This window comes from Ochotona princeps, chromosome 2, assembly GCF_030435755.1.
Source record: "Ochotona princeps isolate mOchPri1 chromosome 2, mOchPri1.hap1, whole genome shotgun sequence".
NCBI lineage: Eukaryota > Metazoa > Chordata > Mammalia > Lagomorpha > Ochotonidae > Ochotona > Ochotona princeps.
The window spans coordinates 141973699-141994442 of NC_080833.1; the positions used below are offsets into that span (position 1 = coordinate 141973699).

The following is a 20744-nucleotide window of genomic DNA, read 5'->3' on the forward strand; positions in this document are numbered from 1 at the left end:
GTTTCCAAACAGCCATAGAAGATGATTACAAGCTTTTTTGAAAAGGAAATCTACATTTGGCAGCAGATGTCTTAAGCGTATTCTCAGCTCGTCTACGTGAGGATGATACATTTTGTTTAGGAAATGTGCTTTGGGAGCTGCCAGTGGGTGTTCTGCAAGGAACAGTTAACGTTGCAAAGTCTGTCCCTCACTGGGGGAATTCTGGAGCCGCCAGTGGCCATGGATCCAGCCAGCACTGCTCTGTCTGCCGCTCCTTGACGCCAGGAACCGCAGACACTCCCTCAGCTGAGCCTTTGGTTGTGGCTTCAGCTCTGCTTACCTGCTGCTGTCACTATTTTTAAGCATATGGAAAAATCCCAAATAACTCATACTTTTAAAGTGATATTTTAAGACCTATTCAGTGCTTTAATTTTTTTTTTTTTTTATTTTTATTACAAAGTCAGATATACTGAGAGGAGGAGAGATAGAGAGGAAGTGGAGCTGCCGGGATTAGAACCAGCGGCCATATGGGATCAAGGCGAGGACCTTAGCCACTAGGCCACGCTGCCGAGCCCCAGTGCTTTAATTTTACATTGCTGGTTTTGGGTAAACAGTATTTCTGTGGGGCATTAAGAACAGTTTGGCTGCTAAATAATAATAAGTTCAAATATTTAGCTATTCATTTGAAAGGCAGAGCCTTTTGATTCTATTTTGTTAGTTTTGGATAAATGATATTTTGTCTAGGCAGTTCACAGCTTGACTGGGAGGCAGGGAGAGCAAGAGAGGAAAGCTTCCACCTGCTGGTTCGTTTCCCAAATCGCTGTGACACCCAGGCATGGCTGGGCTGGGCCAAAATCACGAGCCTCATTTAAGTTTTCCGAACAGGTGCAGAAGCCCAGGCACTTTGACCATCTGCCATGCTTTTCCTAGACCATTAGCAAAGAGCTAGATTGGAGCTGGAGCAACTGGGACTCAAACCAGCTTGTTGGCACTGCAAGTGGTGGCTTAACCCACTGCACCGTTGTACCACACACAGCCCAGGCCCCTAAATCATTTCTCAGTGTTGTCTCAATTAAAAATGCAAATTGGGTTTAGAAAGACTGCTCTAGTTTCCAGTTGAAATCCAAATTGGCCATATCGTATTTTACTTAGTGATTGCAATTTGCATCTGCATTTTACTTCTTAATTCTGGCAGCATCACAGGTAGTTTAGCGTGCATGGTGCCAGGTGGCAGTGATTGATGCTGCTTGGGTTTGTGCTAGATGGCATTTCATGCCGATCATGTTGGTGAGACTGCTACATCAAATCACATTTCTTTTGGAATATAACCCTTGCCAGTGAGAATACAGAGTATATTCCATACAAGAGAGAAAGTCGGCGTACTGTATCTCTAACACGTTTGCTGCGTTGCCCTGTGGTTTTTAGCACTTAAGGTAGGAAAGGAGTGATGGGCATGCTCTCCTATCACATGTGAGTCACAGGGGGCAAATGTGGAAGAAGATCCTTCCAGCTGTCAAATGTTGTCAGCTTTGTAGGGAGAGAAAGCAGTTTAAAATGCTGCTGACATAGTAACCAGCATCCTCCTCTTGCGCGTGCGTTTCTGATTAATCATGATTACCATATATTATCATTCCATCAAATTTAATCATATCAATGAATTCCCATCTGCAGCCGTAACAGGAGCAGCTACACACTGTGGTGCAGCCATTAAAGAAGGGGGTTTATCGCATTGAACAAACCTTTAACTTGCCACTCGATAAGCAGGGCTAGGTTAAAGTGCGTCCTCATAACTCCAAGACCAAGGGATATTGACTCATTGACATAATATAAAATTGTTAGAGCTACTTTAATGGAACATACTATAATCTGTGTTCTAAATATGGGGAGGAGCTTTTAGAGTGACATAGATCCTTTCAGATACATAGTGCTGTGTAAGTATATAGTGCCATTTAGACTTAAACCTGAAGGATAGTTTTCCCACCTGCAACTCAGTAAAGAACTGTTGGACAGTAGCACAAAGTACCTTCAAACTCTCTGTGCCAAGAACATCTGATCTATCCCTCTCTCCTCCCTTTGTTGTGTGTGTGTACACACATACACTCCTCACCCCACCCCATCCCCCATGGGCTGGCTTACTCTCTGAATGCCTGGGTTGAGCCAAAGGCTCTAGGTGGAGGCTGAATGTCTGTCATGTGGGTGGTAGGATTTCCACTTGGTGGAGCGTGGGTTTGTCTCCCACGGTCTGTGTGAGCAGGATTTGGGTACGAGGAGCCAAAGTTACACACTGAACACGAACGCTATGGTGTGAGGTATGGCTACCTTAACTGCAGACAAAACACCTGTCCTTGTGGTCTGGTTCAACTTCTTTGCCTTTTTAATTGTCTTTTTTTTTTTTTTTTTTTAAGATGAGGAAACGTTGTCACCCTAAAACGTGTGTTTATTTTTTTTTTTTTTCCTTCCTAGCAGATTGGGAAGCTGAATGTTGAAAAGTTAAATTGTCTAAATTTGTATAACTGGAAACCGGAAGTAGAATTGTAATCGAAGTAGTTTTTTTCTAAAGCCCACTCTTAATTTTATGTTGTACCTAATCCCTAAGTACTAAAATGCACTTGAATAAACTGAGTTAGAAAAGACTAATCACTGAAAAGAATGATCGTGGTGAGAATTTGTGATTTTAGGGTTTGTTTTAGCAGGTGGTTCTTTGAGGAGGAGTATGCCTGGGGGAAGGGTACGTGTAGGAGTAAAGCTTTCTGCATGTCATAAATTCCTGTCAATATCTTCTGTAAATTCACCAAAAGCCGTGTTTTGTATCAATAAAACTTTCAGCTTGTTGTACAAAGTGCTGTCTTCACTGCTTGAGGCAATAACATTATTTTAGTGTATGTAAATCCATGTGACATTTTTCCCCTCTATTATGAAGCCTAGTAGTGGGCTCTGGATCTGTGTTTCAAAATGATTAACATGCATCTATAAATGTAAAATACTGTCTTGGAAAATGAATGTAGGTATTTAAGGCACAACCTGAATGGGGGGGGGGAATCTGTGGAGAACTGAAATAAGAGGATTAACATATTGTGAGAGAGCTGTAATTTTAATGATGTCAGGGGTCACTAGTGATCTTTATTCTTTGCATGTCAACCATTTAATCAGAATTAACCGAGAAGCCTTGAGTGTCAGTTAGTTTCTTATATAGTTCTTTGAATTTTAAGTGAGATTAATAAATGAAAACATGTTGTAGAGGAAGGTGGCAGTTTATTGAAAGATTCATGAAGTTTCAATGACACTGTTAAGGTATTTAATTAGTCTTATTAAAATATACCAACTGACCCTTTTAGGCAAGCTGATAAGTCACATAATAGCTGTTGGATTCTTTTTATTAAAGGCTTTATGTGATTAACTTTGTGCTAAGCAATTTATGCAAAGTTTTCCTTTTTTGGTTACTAAAGTTATCAATTCTTCCTGAATAGGATTACTACTGATAACATCATGTAATTAACAAGAGATGCAAAAAAAGTGAAACTATAATAATTTATATAAGAATTATATGAGAGAATAATTTCTTTGGATGTTTAAAACGACATGAAGAACAAAATAGAGGAATGACTTGAAGATTAAAGTTCTGTTGAAAGGTAGAATTAATATTAGTACTGAAGTTCTGTTAGGTAAGGCATTAATATCTCACTAACAGTCTTAAAAGAATTTTTAGTTTAATACTGGCAGTTGGTGACGTGCTATCATACCGAAGCAATTCTAGGTGTTGACGCAGCATGATCCTATGGGGGGCCCCCCTTAGGTAGTGTGTGTCATTGTCTAGGAGCATACTTACATTGCATTGCTGGAAAACCAGCTTGGTCTTAGCAGAGACAGTGGGGTCTTGTTTTGAGTTGTCATTAATTGACAGTGTAACCTTGGATAATTCCAATTTAACTATAATTTCCTGGGACTGTATTTGCCGAAGGCCAGATCCGGCTCAGTTCGGAACTTGGGAAAGGTGCGTGGAATAGCCGTGGAGAGAGAAGAAATGGACCACTACAGTTTCAGGATCATAATGGACCATGCAAGAAAGCTGTCCCCTCTATACTGCAGTCACAAGCTCTGGCATCGACTGTTTTTCAAGGCGCTGGTGTTTTCCAAGGATAATTTTGCCATTTGTTTCACCTTGAAACTCTTAATACAAGTTCTCAATAGATGGTGCATATCAATCAGTAACACATTCCTACTTAAGTCCTCATTCTGCAACTTAATCTTGAATCAGTTATGGGAGGAAATTTATCACACAAAAGGGAGAACCTAAAGATCTAGGATGGTCAAATGGGGGCAGCAGAGCCAGAGACAGCATGAATTTAAAAGGCCCTTTGGCAAGACCTAAAAGCAACATCAACGTCCAAGCTCGCATCGATAGTAAAAATCCAACTCCACAGCTGCAAACAGTGCCTGAATAAGTCACAGAATTCTTCCTTGGGCTGGTCCAGTGTCCTTGCTGCATTCAGGTGGTTGTAGAGACATCCACCAGGCCCTGCCATGCAGCAGGGAAATTCCTTGCACTGCCCTGCCTGTAGTGAAACAATACTGTTCACACCTTCCTGTCCCCCACACCCACTGCATGGACCTCAGCATGTATTTACAGCAATAGGAAAGATATTAAAGAGTCAGAACATGAGTGAGGCTACAAGAAAGTTCTGGCTGATCCAGAAGCCCTCTGATACTGCCAAGGATCTGTACGTTTTCCCCTTACCATCTTCTCAATTTGGTGGGTGAAGGATGTCTGTTTCTCTGTAAGATAAACAAAAAAATGATAATAAAGTTTAGGATTCGCCTGTATTATGGATTACAAAAGAAAGAGGAGAAGAGTATAAGAAGTCCTATCCCACAACTACTAGATGCTCTGGGTGCTGTTAGATTTGCCAACCACCAGGAAAAGAATAACTCAGCCAAACAGATGTAAAGAATTTAGATGGCCTTTATTTCAGGGAACCACGGTCATAGGCTTCCTTTCCCCAGGCAGCAGACAGACAGACAGACGTGAAGCAGTGGGCTGCAGAGGAAGAAGAGCGCGGAAGAGACGGGGAAGGGTCCTCTTAAACTCTCTGACACGGGAGCCAAGACGGGGGTCTCCTGGCCCTTGTTGGTGAGGAGATATGGGTCTGTGCCCCTCAGGGTGCAATGGTGGTCTCATAGCCTGAGGGGCCCGCCAGAATTCCATTCCAGTTCGGTTGGAGGCAAACTCCGCCCTTCTCCAGCCATTGGGAAGAGCTGGTCACATGCTCATCCTTTGGACAAGCATAGTTTTAGGACACGATTACCAGGGAACAAATGAGAACTCTTACAAAGTAGGGAATTAGCAGCTGGTCCCCGTGGCTAAGACTTGTGCCAGAATCTCAGTTGTGTCATTGGAAAAAAGAAAAGTGGTCCCTGGTCAGAACAGTAAGGGGAAGTGGTTCTGTAAGCCTCAGGAGGGCCACGGTTTGTGAAATGTCTCTTCTCTTTCACAAAAGCAGTATTGGTAAGCTCAGAAATTCTCAAGTTTATTCTGATACTCCGATTCCAAATTTCAGTATCCAGTAATGCAAACAGAACGGGGGCAGGAACTCAGATCTTCCCTAGGAGTTCCTTGGTAACCAGGGAAGATGACCTTGCCAAGGGTGACCTTTCCTTCCACACCATGTCTCTGTGTAGACACTTGGAGGTTTTTCTCATTCTTACTCTTCTTTCCCAACTTATAAAGCCATAAATGCCCTTGATTATTCAGCTGCTTCTGCTTTTTAATAATCTCTCGTATGTCCTGTTGATCAGAAGAAAATTGCTGATTTCTTTCACCTGTTCAAGCCAGCCATTCTGTTTCAGAGGTATTGTGACTTGCTGTAATATTTTCTGTTTTCTCGACTCAGAAACATACATGTACTGTCATACGATGAAATGTATGTTTAATTGTAGAATGTTGCAACACATGAGGGAATGTGACAAATAGCTCCTGCTGCTAGCCTGCAAGAACACGCCCTACATAATGAAAAAAGTGGATCAGTGGGCACAGGCCCTGTTGTAAAGGGAGATTAAGGCAACACATTTGGTGCTGTAACAGAAGAAAAGAACTAACTGGACAACTACCCCAAACGATGACAGTAAATAATTTCGGTGAATGGAGCCAATGGACACTGGGAGAGTGACATCATCCTCGGATCGATGAAATCAACATTTCAGAACTATCCAGAGCACTTGGACAGAACCCTCAGAACATGTACACATTGAGACTCTGGGTTGATATGAGGAGGCCGTTCCTCATCCCTGGGTACTGGGGCGTGTGGGAAGTCGTGAGTGGTTTCTCCCTTTGTTTCTCCCTTTCCCCCAGGAACAAGAAGAAATAGCAGATTTGGAAGCAGTGAATTCACCCAATTTTCCCTAAACCTTGATCCTTCCCACCCTGATCACTCATGTAATCATTTTTAAAAAAATAATAATAAATTTAAAACATTAGCTCCTAACATTTTGCTATTCACAGCAAGTGATGAATAAGATACCAGGTAAATGTACTTGCTCTAGGGATAGATTGGGTGAGTTTGAATCCAGACTCGGCTGCTTTCTAACCTGGAAGTGTGTGTCCGATTGCTGTGAGTAGAATATCTGCTTCATATGACGTAGAAGTGCTGTGTCTGTGGCAGCCAGCTGTTGGGAGCCCTGATCATGTGAGGATAAACAGGAAAGTTGGACAGGCAGGGGATGGAGCACAGCCAAGTTTTAGATAAAACTTGTGAACCTCAGCTTGGTTTTCAGGGGAGGGCTCTGGAATGTTAAGTCAGAGTTTTGAGCTGGGGCAGTGTGTCTTGGGCATGACTTAGTCCTTAGAGAGGCAGTTCCATCAGCCTGGGTGGCATTCGCAGTAGCAGGGGCATCTGCATTGGTGACTAAAGAGGGGAGCTGAGGATGGCCCCTGAGTGTTCATTACAGGACTATTACTAGAACAGCCTTCAGTGTTTGGCACCTAACAGTGGATTCCCGTGAGCATGCCCAGCTAGGCTTCATATGCCTACCCCTGATTTGGCCCTCAGTGGCCTCCCCAGCTGCTGGAAAAAGAATGAGGACCATTCGCAGGGTGTTTGTTTATTGCTATCACACATCAGTTCTCACTTTGATTGCCCCTGGGGGAGGCTGAGTGCCACAGCCTCTGTGCTTGCTCAGAACACAGTGAGAGCACAAATGCATTGAACTCCGGCAGTTTTTGTCTGGGGAACAAGGAGTCACTCTACATAAAGCCAAACCAAGGTGATTTATACTTGTAGCATCCTTGTTTCTGCGGTATTAATAAGACGATGATTTTCATTGTTTTAATAAACTGCTGTCCTTAGACATAAAGTAGCTATCCCTGATTTGAGCAGATGCAGAAATTACATGAGAGATAGATTTAATGCTGCAGGGGAGGGAGCATACTTGTTTCTACTTGTGCTTTTTCTCAAGCAATTTTTTCTTTTAGGAGCTTAGTCCTAATTTGTTTACTTGTATTTAAGTTTAGAATCTGACCCTGTAAAACTGCCTTGCTGGTGTTGTATGTGTGGGTGTGTGAATGACTGAGCACCATCTGTTGAGTCACAAAACCTTACTCAAGTTTTCCTGTTTGGTATGTGTGCCTTGCATCTTACCAGGGTGTGGCTCTCGCGTTAGACCCATAACAAAGCAGAGGAGACTGGCCCGGGTTGTGTTCCTTCAAGAAGTACTGGGAAAGTGGACCCCACATACTGTTCACCTGGTTTTCATTCCTTAGATGGTTGCAGCGGCAAAAAGTCAGTCTCCATGGTCATCTTTTTTTTTTTCCTATTTAATGGTATTAGATAATAGAGAAATTAAGATTATTTCTATCATACAGGTAAATCAGAAAATTAGGTTCTGTTAGTCTTCTGCCTCTAAACCAGTGATCATCTCAGAGCTTGACTGACACTGGATCAGAGTGCACTGTGTTTCATCTGTTGACTCGAGCCTGGAGGCCCATTGCCCAAGATCTAAGTCAGTGCATTCTAACTGTCTTCAATACCCTCTCTTCATTTAGCCAATCAGTAAATACCAGTTTTGTGAGCAAGTGATTGTTTTCTTACATACGCCATAGTACTTCCAGATTTAGAATGTGAGGCTGGGACAACCCTGCTGTTAGAAATAGTTCATTCATCCAATTAAATATTTATGACTAGCTGTGTGTCATGTGTTGCATTAATCATGCAAACACACTGGTGTAAAAGATGGGCGTAGCTCAGCCCTCATAGATCAGCAATTGAGGGAGAAGCGGGAATGGATTTGAAAGATTTATGAGATAAAACTTGTAAAATTTGGTGGCATATTTTTCTGAGTTAAGCTTTACAACTGAGACTGCAGGAATAATATCTCTATCTATCTATCTATTATCTATCTGTATATATCTATATATATCCTTATCAAGAAACATGGAAATTCTTAAATTATCTGTCAATTGTAGCCTAGACTGTTACTTACAGAAATGTTAGGCATGTATGACTAACAAAATTTTTTTATTTTTGTGTTTGAGGAGTGTATTTTCTCACACATACACACAAAGAGAAATTTTTGGTACTGATTCTCTTCCCAAATGGCTAAAATAGCTGGGACTGGCCCAGGCTAAATTCAGGAACCAGGAACTCCACCTACATCTCCCGTATGTGTGGCAGAAACTCAAGTAATTGAGCCACATCTGCTGGATTCCAGGTGTAGTAGCAGGAAGCTGGATTCCAGTGGTACTCTGATGTGGGTGTCCCATTTGGTGATTTAACCTGTGTCCTAGTATCTTCCTCTAAAAATAATTTTAAATGCAGTTGTTTTAGAAGCGGGCAGGCAAACGGCACATCTGCCTGCTGGTCCTTCCTCCGAATGCTTGCAGTGATGGCGCTGGCCATGCTGAGGCCAGGTACTAGGCAGTCAGTCTCGTGTGGGTAGCAGGGATCCCCTGCTTTCCATGCGTGCTTCCTGCTGATGAGCAGGAACGTGGCATCAAAACTGGGGTGGGACTCAAATTGAATTTTTTTTAAGATCTATTTATTTAGCGGCCACAGTGGCTGAAGCTGACTCAATTTGGGGCCTGGAGCAAGAGCTTTTTCTGAGTCTCCCTAGTGGGTGTAGGGAGTCCCAAGGACTTGAGCCACCTGCTGCTGCTTTCGCAGGTCATAAACAGGGAGTTGGGTTGGAAGTGGAGCAGCCAGGGCAAACGTGCCCATGTAAATGTCATGTGTGGAGGTGGAGGATTAGCCAGTTGAGCCACTGCGCTGGCCCTGACAGTTGAGATGTCTAATGGTTAGTGAACGTAGTATGATTGAAAAATACTGAAATTGTGTTGTGAGCTTGAACCAATAATGTAAACTCTAAGTTGCAGTTTCCTGGCTGCCTGTTGATGTAGAGATGGGGCCTGTAAGTCGTCGTCTTAACACCAAAAACTTCTGGACCCTGTCCCTAGACCTGGTTCTGAGGTCCTCTCAGGTTCTTCTTCAGTGGTGGATACTTGTAAAATGTGGATTGGTTATTTTTTTTTTATTAAATTTATTCATTAATTACATTGTGTTGTAATTTCATAGGAACTGGGATTCTCCTCACACCCTCCCCCCCCCCCCCATGGTGGGTTCCTCCACCTTGTTGCGTAACCATAGTTCAAGTTCAATTGAGATTCCCTCTTAGCAAGCATATGCCAAGTATAGAGTCCAGCATCTTATAGTCCAGTCAAGTCCAACTACTTATTGGGGAGACCCTCTCTGGTCTGAGGGCAGAGCCAGCAGAGTATCAGTGGATTGGTTATTGATTGGCTCTGGCAGTTGGGAATGATTGCAGTTGCCAGTCAGTGTTGTCCTCCTGGTAAGGAGGAAGAAGTGCCTCCTGTTCTCATGGCTGGTGCCTTTCTGTTCCTCTTACCTGGACACCAGCCACATCCGTTCCCTCCAACTCTGACCCTCCTACAATGCTTACCGCTTCGTTCTCATGTCTTCTGAGCTGGCTTCTGCTGAGTGTCAGGACCAGTTAGACCCCGGACTCTGGAGGTGCAGGCTTGCGTCTCCCTGTGCTATGGGTACCTTTCCCTGGTCCAGTCCTGTTACGGGCCCCTTGCCTAACACATGGCCTTCTTTCTGACCTACTGTGAGTTCCTGTTTTACCTCATTCATGGCTGTGGGAACATTGCTGACCCAGAGTTTCCTGAGGAGTACAGACTCTTCAGGTTGTCTAGTCCAGCTCTCTTTTAGACCAGCCCTGACAGGTGGTAGTCCTCCAGCTGGTTGAATTCCAAGTGAGAGTGATGAGTCTCCCTGTTCTGCCTGGAGATTTGCCCTGACCAAACTCGGGCATCGAGGCTATAAAACCATTAGCCATTTTGTGCAAATGAAAATGAACTTATTAAAATAACCGCAAGCAGATCTGAAGAATGCCTGGTCGTTCATCATCATACTTTAAACGTTTGTCATGTTGGTGGTAGTTTTATTTGTAAGGTGAAGGTTAATGAATAAATAAATATATATATTCATTTTAAAAAGATTTTATATTTTATCATCTTTTATAGCTATTAGATTGTTTCAGGCTGTGATGTTTCCCTTTTTAGAATCTTGGTAATGTATTTTAGATAGATGGGTCTTACATTTCGCAGTATAAATTATTTTGAAGAATGGTTTGCATTTTTCTCTTTGAAAACTTTCCTTTACTAGTATGCTACACATACTGGCAAACCAGGGTAGGGGGCGGGCCTGGTGGGGGTTATTGTGGGTCGCTCCGATTAGGCTGCAGCTCCCACTGGTTGATGTGATGGCCAAGTACGTGCTGGGCAGAACCAGGCTGGACTGCAACACCCATTGGTTCCAGTGCAACTCGGGACTGAAAGCAGAACCAACCCAGCAATTGCAACCACCAGCTGATCGTGGAGATGAACTGTGCCAGGCCCTGTGCTTGCTAGAACATACAAGAATCTGGTCTGGGAATACCTCAGAGTTTCTGTGGGGATCTCCCCAATCGAAATGCTGGACTCAGAACCCTAGCCAAGAAAAGACAGAAGAAAGAACAAGTCAATCAACCACCTCAGCTATATGTTGGCAGCGAAATACTGGGCAAATGAAGACTCTATCAATCAGTGGATTCTTCAACGACCTCACCGAGCTGTGAGTGGTAAAAATGGCAGCGATTCATAACTGGTGAACTATTAAAACCACTTGAACAAGTATCTCAGAGCATGCCCCACATCCGGGACTTGGGGTGCGTGGGAAGCTGGGTGGGGCTTCTCCCTCAATATCTGCCTTTACCTCAGATACAAAAAGGAAACAATATGGACATAATAGTCTTACCCACTTCCCTATAGCCCCTGAACCTTTTTACCTTAATTAACTATGTAAAGATTGTTTAAAAGTTAAAAAAAAAAAAAAAAGAAAACATTCCTTTGTACTCTCCTTCCCGAAAATAAGGAGAATCAGTGAAACTGCTTAAGGAAAACTTACAGTTTTGTCAGAAAAGGAGGTTTCCTCTGCCAGTCTTACTAAATCTGTGCTTAGGAGGCAGTGTGACCAACTCAGCTTTTCCATAGGCCAGAGGACAGACAAGTATTTATTTTTCTGTGTTACCACAAGAAACCCCATTTAATTATTTTTTTTTTAAATCACCCAGAACCTTTAATTGCAAATTTATTGTCGTCTTGTAAGTTTTCAGGATTAGCCTAAGCCTTATTTTGACATGCTTGTACAGGTTGCTTTTGGCATCCTTAACCCAAAACTCCAGAGCTTCTAACATGTAAAACTGAGTGTGGAAGGCTCAGTTTCAAATAGCTGAGTCTACTGGATTTTGGATTTTTGGATTAGGGATGCTCAACTTATATGTCAATATAATGCTGTCATATAAAACTAAAGATAAAACATCAGTGTTATACTTACAAACAGAGCATTAAAGTTACTTGATAAAATATGATACTGTATTTGGCAGTAAGTACATATGCCACCAATTTGACTTCAAAGAAGAAATGAGAGTGTTTTCAAAATGAAAAAATAATTTAGCAGTGGAAGAAAATAGGCAAGTCCTAAAATTGCTTATGCAGGTTTAGTAAGTAGCAGGGCATCATAGCCTGTTATTAAAAATAATTTTTCTAGCATATTATCAGAAGCAAAATATTAAAGAATATTTTCTCAAAGCATTATACTGTTAAAGACACAAATTAACACGATGACACAATGTACACGTTGATTAGGGAAGTGAAGATCCTTTGTAACTCGGGCTGTGTGTGTGTAAAGCAGTGCCAATCAGGAACCTTGGCCGTGCGTAATCAGACATTGCTATGAGTGGGATTCCTTTGGTTTCACCGAAAGTACTAAGCAGAAGTTGCAAGACTTAAGCTTTTAGGGCTTTTTTGTTTCACATGCTGAAGGAAATGTAACTTCTCTGTGTTTTTCCTTACACCATATTTGTTTTCAACCATGTCATTAGCATTTGATGGATCATGAGGTGTTTGTACTCGTGTTCACTTTGGGCTGCCCTTGCGGTGCCACCAGTAGAGCAAGCTTTTAAAGGGTAGAAAGAGGAAAAATGTGGCTTGAAAAAATGTTTTCAGAGTTCTGATGTAAGATGATATAACACTTTATAGGAAATTGCTAATCATTCCAGTAATAAAATGACAGTGCATTAGAATTTTAAATTTATAAGGAAGGATCTGTTTTATAAAAAGCTAAGAAATATTAGCTAAGTTCCAAAGAATGGGGCGCTATTAAAATTATTTCTAATCACCATAGACATTTTGCATATTTATAGAGTAGCCAGTGAATGTTTTGATATACATTGCATAATATCTGAATCAAGGTAAGCATGTGTGTCTTCCCAGTTTTCATTTATTTGAGGCAATACATCTGAATTCCTTTCCTCCGCTGGCTTTGAGTTCAGCAGTATGTTAGTGTCCGCAGTCTGCCGTGGGATAGGTCAGTCCTTCCACCTGCGATTCAGCACCCCGAGACGAGCTCTCCCCGCCCATATCCCTGTTCTGCCCAGCCAGCAATAACCTCTGTTCTCCTCTCCACCTCTCTGAGTGAATGGTATTTTGATGATCATAAAAGATTTCCTCATGTAGCCGGGAAAATAATTGTGAGCATTTCTTTTATTATTTGTAGTGGAGAACATTTAAACAGATTTTTTTTGTTGTTTGATTTTATCTGAAAGGCAAAGGGACAGTTGTTTGGCATATCCTATGACAGCTGGTAATGGGCCAGGCCTGAAACCAGGTACCCAGAAATCAGTCTAATGCCCAAACGGCAGGCTTCCAAATACTCGATCCTCTCTGAGTACCCAGAGATCAGTCTAATGCCCAAACGGCAGGCTTCCAAATACTGGATCCTCTCTGGGTACACAGTACTAGGAAGCTGGAGTTGAAATTGGAGCAGGACCTAGAACCCAGACGCTGTGATAGGGGAGTGGGCATCCCAAGCAGTGGTTTAACCACTAATTTCTTTAAATGCGATTTCATAGGTAAATATGGTATTTTAAAAAACCTTCATGAGTACTAGAAAAACCAATAGGAAAATGAAGTAGTTTTAGTTTGTCTCCACAATGTTGCACTGGTAAGATAATTATTGAAAAATCTTCATCTATAAGCATTAAAGTTTTTCTTTCTCTCTGTCTCTCTCTTTTTTTTTTTTTTTGTAATTCAGAGGAACCCAACTGTGTAATATTTTTCTTGCAATAATAATTTGGTTTCTTAAGAAGTTCACATTTTTCTGTCATGTCATAGATTGCTGATTTTTATTATGGTACAAATTGAATTTTTTTTAATAAAGCAGCTTCATATCTTTGGCTTATCCCTCTGTTAAGTACGTAACAAAGAATAGCATTTTTGAGAAGATAAATGTCATGAATGTTCAAAGTAGACATTTAGTGTTTTGGATTAATGGGGAACCAGGTCAGTAATTACATGGATTTCAGTATGCTTAAAAATGATATTCTTGTGGTATAATAATATTAAAATATTGAGTGTTTTGGATTCTTTTGGCTTTGGGGCCCAGTCGTGTGTTTCGTAATACGCAGCTGTGTGTGTATAGGAGGGACTGCACTGTGACAGTTACAGAGCGTGTTTCTGTCTTTGACCCATTTTTCCCTGTCCTGGTTCTTTAGGGCCCTCCGGAGTTTCCCCAGCACACACCTGGGCCGGTTCCCAACACCTTCAGCCAGCCGCCCCGGCTTCCTCTCCAGGAGCAGTGGAGAGCACCGCCCCCGCCCCAGGACCGAGACCCTTTCTTCCTGGGAGGTACTTAAAGAGTGAACATAGCATTCGAAAGCTATACTTTTGCCCTTTAATTGAAGGTAGCATCCAGTAGGTTGTGACTGGAATGTCAGGTTTTTGTTCCAGAATTGTGCATTTTTTTGGAAATGCTATGATAGTGTATTACCGGCATCTTCATAGGAAGGAACAAACCATCTTTCTGTCTGTCACCCCTTCTTTGCTGCTTTGCCTTTCAAATCAGTCTTTTCAAAAAATTGACTTGCACAGTGACTGATGAAGAGATCTGGAAACAAAAGGGAAGATCTCTACTTCTTTCAAACACAGGCTTCTGCCAACCATGATTGTTGTCTGTTGAGAGACTGTTTGTAAAACTGTATTTCTAAGAAATGCCTAATCTTCTGATCTGAAGGTAATGTTGTTACTTTGCAGTTTCAGGTGAACCCAGGTTTCCAAGTCACCTGTTTCTGGAGCAGCGAAGTCCTCCTCCACCACCACCTCCTCCCACACTTCTCAATAGTAGTCACCCTGTGCCCACTCAGAGTCCCTTACCGTTTACTCAGCCAGCACCGGCGTTCAATCAGCAGGGACAGCAGCCAGTGTTCCCGAGAGAGCGGCCCGTGAGGCCAGCCCTGCAGCCTCCGGGGCCGGTGGGGATTCTGCACTTTAGCCAGCCAGGGGCAGCCACCACGAGACCTTTCATTCCTCCTCGGCAGCCATTTCTCCCTGGCCCAGGACAGCCGTTCCTGCCCACCCACGCCCAGCCCAACCTGCAGGTATGCACACGAGTGAAACTGGGCAGGTGAAGTATTTGACACTATGTTTCATGAAAGAAAAAATTTTCATTTCTGGTTAGCTTGTGATTGAGGAATAAGGACATCGATCTTCAATGTACTGCTTAAGAGGGCCTTTTTGACACTCATGTTTACTTCCTTAGTACTTGGAGAAATTGGGAACATTCCACAGATGAGCTGTCAGTAAGATTGGGGCATATTGTATTCATGCATTGTCTCATCTTTGCATGATTTCTCAAATGCTTTATGGGTACACTGGCGAATTAAGTTTCTGCAGTGGAAATACATTGTGTGTTGCTGTTCACGCGTTATTTGGGAGACATCAGTGCCCTCTGCTGATGGAGTTGTGTTTCCTGGGTTGCTTGAGTAACTGTCACATTAGTGTATGTTTTTCTGTAACTTAAACTCACTATGAAAAAATATGTTGATACTGTACTTGAGTCAATCAAAAAGGCACCTAAACCAGGTTATTATTTGCAGTGTTAAAGGAGAAATAATATTTAAAGTTTTTTTCATTTTACGACAAAAGAAAAATGCATCCACATTTCAGAAATATTAGAATGTAGATAGGTATAAGAAAAAGAAATTAAATCATTCCACTAATATTTGGGTGAGCATTTTTTCAGTCTTTTTTTAAAGTATGCATCCTCATGTCCATGAATTTCTTCCTGCCAGTTAATGTATGATTCTGATGTTTTTATGTCAGTTACTTTCCATCGTATCACTTAACAAATTTTGGACAAGAATACCTTTGTGCTGCTGATCCTCCTGCATGTGTGTGTTATTTCAGTACTTTGGTACTGTAGAGCCACAGGGAACTAGCTGTCCTACACTAAGGATGTGTAGTGACCCTTTCAGTTAATTCCTTTGGATGCATTCTCGAAATTACTGGATTGAAAAGGTTTAGGGTGAAGATTACACTTAATGTGGTAGTTTGTGGCTTATTACTGCATTTGATATATCATTGTCTTGTCCGCAGGTGAATTTTTGTTGATTTGTGCTCAGTGAATTTGTGGTGTGGTTTTCAAAGAAGTAGTTAATTGGAATATAAGTGTCTTACTCACTTACCAACCTGTTTCTGTTTCTTTTGGAATGAAAGGGGCCCTTGCATCCTCCGTTGCCCCCTCCACATCAGCCCCAGCCGCAGCCTCAGCAGCAGCAGCCACAGCACCAGCAGCAGCAGCCGCAGCACCACCAGCACCAGCCCCCGCTCCAGCCGCCGCACCAGCCGCCGCACCAGCCCCCTCCGCAGCACCAGCCCCAGCACCAGCCCCAGCACCACCATCACCTCTCTGTTCCTCCCCCTCCTCTGATGCCCATGGCTCAGGCACAGTTCAGGCCCCACGTGCAGACTGCTCAGCCACAGCCGAACAACAGTCGGATGCAGTGCCCCCAGCGCCAGGGGCTCAGGCATGTAGGTACCATGCAGTGGCATCAGTGTGTAGTCCTGGAGTAGCTTTTAACGTGGAGCTTTGTGGGGATGTGATTTTTGAGCCAGCTTATTTTCCAGTATGATGTAATTCACTAAAACATATGCAGTACATTTTTTTGAAATGAATGTGTGTTAAAAACACTTAAGAGATTGCTTCCCTGTCTGTAGAAGAAGCGTATTGCATTTGTGCCTGAAGATGTTTACTTTAGCATCTGACTTTCCTACACCTCTTGGACATTTATGTGGTGATGATTAATTGACACATAACTTGGGTAAGCACCCTTGGGTTCGAGTCACTCTGCCTTTGTCAATGTCTTGCTTTTTTGAGATATGTAGATTGTTTCTGGGCTGTGAATGAGCAGCAAGTGAATGAATTTAGGGAAAATGAATTGAATATCTATTGTTGGGTACTGTGTGTTTGCCTGGAATACAGGAGTAACTGAAGGCCGTCTCCCTGTTCTCAGTGAGTTTATAGCCAGCAGGCATCGCCTTGAGCTTCATTAAGTAACTTGAAGGCTTTTGTAGTGTGGTTTCTCACGAGCATGGCTAATGGTTTGCATGGGTGGCTCGTGGTTACAGTGCTTGCCTGTAGGAGCAGCCTGTGCCTGTGAGTCGTGTTCTTCTGACTCTTAAAATACTCCTGTGGGTTTCTGAGACTTTTTAACTGTTGATTTTTTTTAAATTTAGCTTCTTTTGAATATAATTGTCATGTATTGCTAATTTTTATGTAGGCACAGAATGTAGTAGGTATAAATAATACATGCAGGTCATGGTTTCCTGCTGAGATTTTGAACGTTCACGAATTTTGATTTCATTATCTACTAAATGAGGCTGTGAGAAGGTGCCAGTAATGTCCCATTCTGCCCTCTGAGCTTCGAGCGTGTTTTGTAACTACTTTGGAACTCCGTTTTCCTAAAAGCCATTTCTTCATGTCTTAAAATAATGTGATGAAGATGAGCTAAGCAATAAGAAAGGGTTTCTGGATCTGAGAAGGGTGTGCTTTATAACCTGGGTTTCATTTGTTTGAACAATGGCAGACAACTTTCATGCGCATGCGCCCTTAGTTGATCTGACCCCGAAGACCAGGAACTGTCCCCTTTCTGCACTACTGGTTCTTTTAAGACCAAGAATTTCCTCTCTAATAAAGCATTCTGGTACTTTTATCGTTTTGTTTTGGACACTGACTTAATGTTGCATCTGTTTCTTTTTTTCACTTTAAATTTTGAAGACTAAGTAAAAATGGTAGTACCACTGATCCAGTTGACTTCTGCTGGCAGATAGACTTGTTGCTTTTCTGTTAAAGGTGTAGGTTTGTGTGTGGAAGCACTGGCTAAATGATTGTTTCTCCACAGAGGGCTTATCTGTAGGCATGTGTGATGTATACTTATGGTGTACTCAGGCAGTATTTAGGCATAAATGAAATTTACCAAGGAGATAAGTATCTGCCCCCAAAGCAGAAAGTCACTTTCTGATTAGAATGATTTCTTATGATTTGATTTAATAACTGTGTCTTTATATGTTCCTTTTGCTATGTTTCTTTCCAATTGTGATAAGTTTTTTGTTGTTGTTCTTGTGATAGAATGCAACATCTCAGAATGTCACCAAACGACCAATGCAGCAAATGCAGCCCACTGCTCCTCGGAACAGCAATTTGCGGGAGTTACCCATCGCTCCGTCACACGTTATAGAAGCGAGCAGCCGCTGTTCCTCCACTCCCGCAGCTCAGGCGAAACCTTCCAGGAGTGCACCGGCCAAGGCGGAAGTGAAGGTGAAGCCGGTCAGCCCCGTGACTCAGCCAGCAGAAGAAGCAAAGACAGACCCAGAGGTAGGACGTTCTCCTTACGAAAGAGAAGTTAGTCTTGCAGGAAGACTACAAACTATACCCTCAGGTTCCCGCTCATCCAGCAAGGTGTTTACAGAACTTTACTAGTCTTCAACTGAATTCTACTTGTAATTGAACAGTCATGTTCTTAAGATCCATACTGTGTCCTCACTGGTTTGCAGTAGTAGTTGTTACATATCTGTGCAGGTAATATATACTGAGCTTAGCAAACTTTTTGTGAAAGGCCCAATTATTCTGTAAATATTGTAGACTTTAGAGTTCAAATTGTCTTGATTACCTAAAAAAACGATGTTAGCATGAAGGAGTTTCTAATACAGTTCTGACATGAATGAGTGTGTCTATGTTCTTGTGAAATGTGTAAAATGACATGGGGGCAGGATGTGCCTATGGGCTGTATTCCGCTGACCCTGGAAATACTCTATCATGGCCAGTTTTTAAATAGATAAAGAGTGCTGGAGGTATAGGTAATAAATGCAGATCATGGTTGCCAGCTGAAGTGTTCAACTTCTTATAAACTTCAGTCTGTTTATTAAATGAAGATAAAACAAGGCTTTGTGTATGTCTGGATATGGTGAGGGATAAGTATGTGTAAGTGAGGTTAGTATTGACAAAATTTATGTAGCTGAACAGAGTAGCTTAATATCGATGATGTTATGAAGTGTTTCTTTAGAAAAGAATTTAAGTAAGTTATGCCTTGATTTTATAAAAACTAATGCTTATAATTTTTGTTTTTAAAAAAAAAATCGATGTTTATTTTGTTGGAATGATACATTCTGTCTGATGAGGCCGGGCCCTCCCCGAAGCCAGGTGGCTAGAACCCAGTCCCAGTCTCGCCTGTGGGTGGTTGCACCCAACCACACCTGCTGCTTCCCAGGGGCACATTAGCAGGAAACTGGAAACGGTCCTGGGATTGCAGATGGCATGTGGGCGTCCTCAGTGACATTCTGACTGTGCTCTCAGAGTGCCAGTTAATGTCAAAATATTGAGTTACCGATAAATTGTTATAACACTTATAATATTACCAAAATGAAAATGTAATGGAGTCAGAATATTTAGTTAACATTTATCAACTTTCTACTAGACCTTTGCTTCATTTATTAATTGAAAGGTTTGTATACTTTTAATTGAAAGGCAGATTTTTCACAGAGAGAGGAGGAGACACAGAACAAGGCCCTCCATCGATCGGTTCACTTCCCAAATGGCCACAATGGCCAGGGCTGAGCTGATCCTATCGGAGGAGTCATCCTCCCAGACTCCCACGTAAGTGCAGGGTCCAAGACCTCACAGGTCATTCCCTGCTGCTTTTGCAGGCCGTAAGCAAAGAGCCTGGTTGCAGGTAGACTGGCCAGGGCATGAATTGGTGCCCATATGGGATCCTGGCATTTACAAACAGATGACTATCCTCTTGAGCTACTACGCCAGCCCTAAGGTTTTAAAGTCAGTCTGTTTTTAAACTGTTGAAGATGGATAGAGGTAGTTTACAAAGAGTTCCTTGCTGAAAGTTTTATCATACTTGTATGCTTTGGTCATAACTCTTATAAACTGATGTAACTGAGCAAATTAAGTCAAAGAAATATAACTTTGAGAGCACATATAAGGGAAGTGACCTTTAAGCCATTATAACAGCCACATCTAACTAGGTAATTCAGTTAGACTTCGAGAAAGTTCTTCCAGAAAATTATTGTAAAGAGTTACTTTACGGCATTGTGTCACCGTGGGCTTAGCCACTGCTTGTGAAGTTGTCACCCATATTACAGCCCTGATTTTTATCCCAGCTGCTTTGTTTCTGATCCAGTTCCTGCTCACATACCTGGGAAGCAATGGAAGACAGTCTGACTGTTTGGGCCCTTCCTGCCCACGTGAGGGGCCTGGAGAGAGTTCCTGGACCCTGACTCCGACCTGGCCTTAAAGCCATTTGGAGAATGAATCATTACTGAAGATATTTCTCTTTATCACTCTGTCTCTTTCTCCTTTAAAAAAATGTCTTTAAAACAATTTTTTTTTAATTGGAAAGTTTGATACACAGAGAGGAGGAGAGACAGAGAGGAAGATCTTCTGTCTGCTAATTCACTCCCCAAGTGGCTGCAACAGCTAAAGCTGTGCTTATCCGAAGCCTGGAGCCTGGAGCCTCTTCTGGGTCTCCCACAGAGACGCAGGGTCCCAAGGCTTTGGGCTGTCCTAGACTGCTTTCCCAGGCCACAGGCAGGGAGCTGGATGGGAAGTGGGGCTGCTGGGATTAGAACTGGCGTCCAAATGGGATCCTGGTGCGTGCAGGGCAAGGAGCTTTAGCCAGTAGGCTACTGCGTCGTCCCCTTCACCCCAATTTTTGTAAAGATACTTTATGGGGCCCAGCACAGTGGCCTAGTACATGGCCCCTTGCATGTGCCAATCCTGTATAGGTGGGTTCTTGTCCTGGCTTCTCTGCTTCCCATCCAGGTCCCTGCTTGTGGCTTGGAAAAGTGGTGGGGACAGGCCCAAAGCCTTGGGACC

At 42.5% G+C, this 20744-nt stretch overlaps 1 protein-coding gene across 4 annotated transcripts in view; it reads left to right on the forward strand.

The window, feature by feature from the left end:
- The window catches only part of RBM33 (RNA binding motif protein 33), a 114494-nt gene that overhangs the window by 69384 nt on the left and 24366 nt on the right, over positions 1-20744 (forward strand). For all 4 annotated transcript variants that reach the window (XM_058660643.1, XM_058660644.1, XM_058660645.1 and 1 more), the window contains 4 exons: positions 14080-14212; positions 14618-14961; positions 16079-16393; positions 17991-18236. In XM_058660643.1, coding sequence (XP_058516626.1) covers positions 14080-14212; positions 14618-14961; positions 16079-16393; positions 17991-18236 — 1038 coding nt within the window. The remainder of the gene's footprint in view (positions 1-14079; positions 14213-14617; positions 14962-16078; positions 16394-17990; positions 18237-20744) is intronic.